The sequence below is a fragment of the Penaeus vannamei genome, chromosome 13 (assembly GCF_042767895.1).
Source record: "Penaeus vannamei isolate JL-2024 chromosome 13, ASM4276789v1, whole genome shotgun sequence".
Lineage (NCBI taxonomy): Eukaryota > Metazoa > Arthropoda > Malacostraca > Decapoda > Penaeidae > Penaeus > Penaeus vannamei.
The window spans coordinates 21,880,967-21,883,466 of NC_091561.1; the positions used below are offsets into that span (position 1 = coordinate 21,880,967).

General features: G+C 41.0%; 1 protein-coding gene across 1 annotated transcript in view; it reads right to left on the reverse strand.

The window, feature by feature from the left end:
- Positions 1-2,500, reverse strand: part of LOC138863862 (uncharacterized) — an 18,151-nt gene that overhangs the window by 3,829 nt on the left and 11,822 nt on the right. Inside the window, exon 2 of the mRNA XM_070129385.1 lies at positions 276-397. Within this exon, the coding sequence (XP_069985486.1) occupies positions 276-397 (122 nt within the window). The remainder of the gene's footprint in view (positions 1-275; positions 398-2,500) is intronic.

The window sequence follows — 2,500 nt, forward strand, 5'->3', positions numbered from 1 at the left end:
AGATACACACATACTGATATCACACAAACACACGTATACTTAAACACACACATGCTGATTAAAAAAAAAATGCAAACTCGTACACAAATACCTACACACGCAAACACAATACACAGACATTCAAAAACTCACACAAACAGAAACACAGACACACAGCAAACAAACAGAGAGACACAATATACACCCACCCGCAGAACAACAGCAACTACACACACAGAGCAATAACCCTCTCCACCCTCGAGCCCCTCTCCCCACGCACGGCCAAAGGCACTAACTCGTTCCGGAGGTAGTAGACGTGTCTCCTGAGGTCGCCGTAGATCTCCCAGCCGCACGGACTCTGACTGTCACACACGGCGTCCAGGCTGTTAAGGGAAGACATGTCGTCGCTGATGGCTCGCTGGGGAGAGGGAGACGGGGCGGGCGGTGGGTTAGGGGGTGAATTCGATATAAAACAGGGAGAGGGAGGGAGAGAGAGAGAGAGAAGACAAAGAGAAGGTGGTATTGCAGATAAGCAGAGGGTACTCTTTTGAATATACTAATGGAAATGTCCTTTTTGAGCATTGCACCCCCCCCCCCCGCTAAAAGAAATAATAATAATGATAATTACCTCTATCTCCCTCCCCCTCTCTCTAAGTACCATTGTACCTATGCATCTATCTATCAATCTCCGCTTACTCTGTGTTTTCTCCTTGTAAGTGCCTCAAAAACCAGGTCAGCTGATATTTCCCAGAAGGGCACACAACCCAAGGCGGCCGCTGGAACTGTTCTCCTCGCACCCGTCTATTGCACACTTTACAAAAAGCCAGAAGGGAGTCCATGTTGACTCTATATAAAGTTTTGACAGGGTAGAAATTGAAAGCAAAATAATTAGGAACTGACGCAGTGATTGGATGCCAGTAAAAGGCTAAAGAGCCGCTTACACCGTGCGCCCGAGTGGAAACTTGCCTCTTAGGGTTCACTTTTTTACCTATAGCCCGGAATGGCGAGGCAAAAGCGTATAGAGAACACACATTCTTCTCACCCACGCAAACACACACTCGCACGCGCGTTCGTTTTAGACCAATAATTGAATTGCGATTTTAGATTCGTATCGCAACCAACCTCAAAAGTATATAATAAAGTATATATGACGGGAAAAGTATGTCATTCATATGCCTCTCACCAAGTTCACAATACATGTCATTTATCGATCGCATGGATAAGTGATAGTATTTTGATATAAGCAATCTCTTTTTCTTCCGTTCTTTAACCATTATTACCCTTAACTACCAAAATGTTTCATGTTTTAACCTTAATAGCCAATTACTTAACTGTGAAAAGTCTACGGTCATAAAAGGCACGTTTCACTTACCGTTTTTCCCGTCGAGGCGACATTAACTTTCCTAAACCAATTACTTGTCCTCATCTAGCCAGATTTCAGTCACCCCTATACAACTTTAGATCTGACGTGAGGAAAATTAATTAAGATTGTAATTTCATCTATCAAGAACGTTCAGCTAGAACTCCCTGTTAGTTTGAACACAGGGTGCGGTGAACAGATAATATTGAGTTATAAGTCTCCTATAATCGCCTCATGGATAAGGCTATATTTCTCATGTATGAATAAGTAAAAAAAATAATAATAATAAGACGATACAAAACATAACTGAACAAATGCAGACATTGGTATGAAAACAAGAAATTTTGAAAAAGAAAATGGATCAGAGTCCAAACGAATTTCTATTCCTTACTTACTAGCTATATCTTGGATTCGCTAATGAATTGCATAATGATTCAATACCAGTAATGGGAGAGACATTTCACGCCCGAATTCTCCTATACACCAGCGCTGCAATCTAATCTAATTCCGGAAATTATGGAAATGAACGCAATCAAGGCAGAACATGAGCCATATAACAGTCAACGGTAACAGTTCCGAAGGAGAGAAATAGATGATAAAGCAAGAGATTTGGGACTCTCAAAGGAACTTCCTTGCAGCGAATATTTAACTACTAAATGGATGAAAAAAATGGCAAACGAAAAGAGAGAGAAGCCGATCTGGATTTTGAAAATAGAGTGTATAGTATTCTTGGAAGAAAAATGTCTTCTGATTCCGAAAATGTTGTGTGATACAAGCCGTGAGACGAGGATTTTAGCTACGGACGATTTCTTGAAAATAAAATTTACCAGCGAAGGACAAGCTGCAAAAATCACAACAGCAGAAATGTATTTAAAAAAAAAAATCGTTTATACATTAAGAGAGAAAATGCAGCATTGACCCACTGCAGGGAATGCTCAAGTAATCCATGATCAGATTCAGTATAGGTGCAGACACCTATACACGGCTCGCAAACTCATAAATAACCATTAATGATATGTTGATTCCTGTGCCGACGGGACGAAACTATGACGATACCTTTCGCGGCAGTGAATTCAGTCCACAGAAATGAATTTAAGACACAAAGGATCACATAATCCACAATCAGAATCCATTCTGCGTGAGGGAGCACAGTTCAGTTTA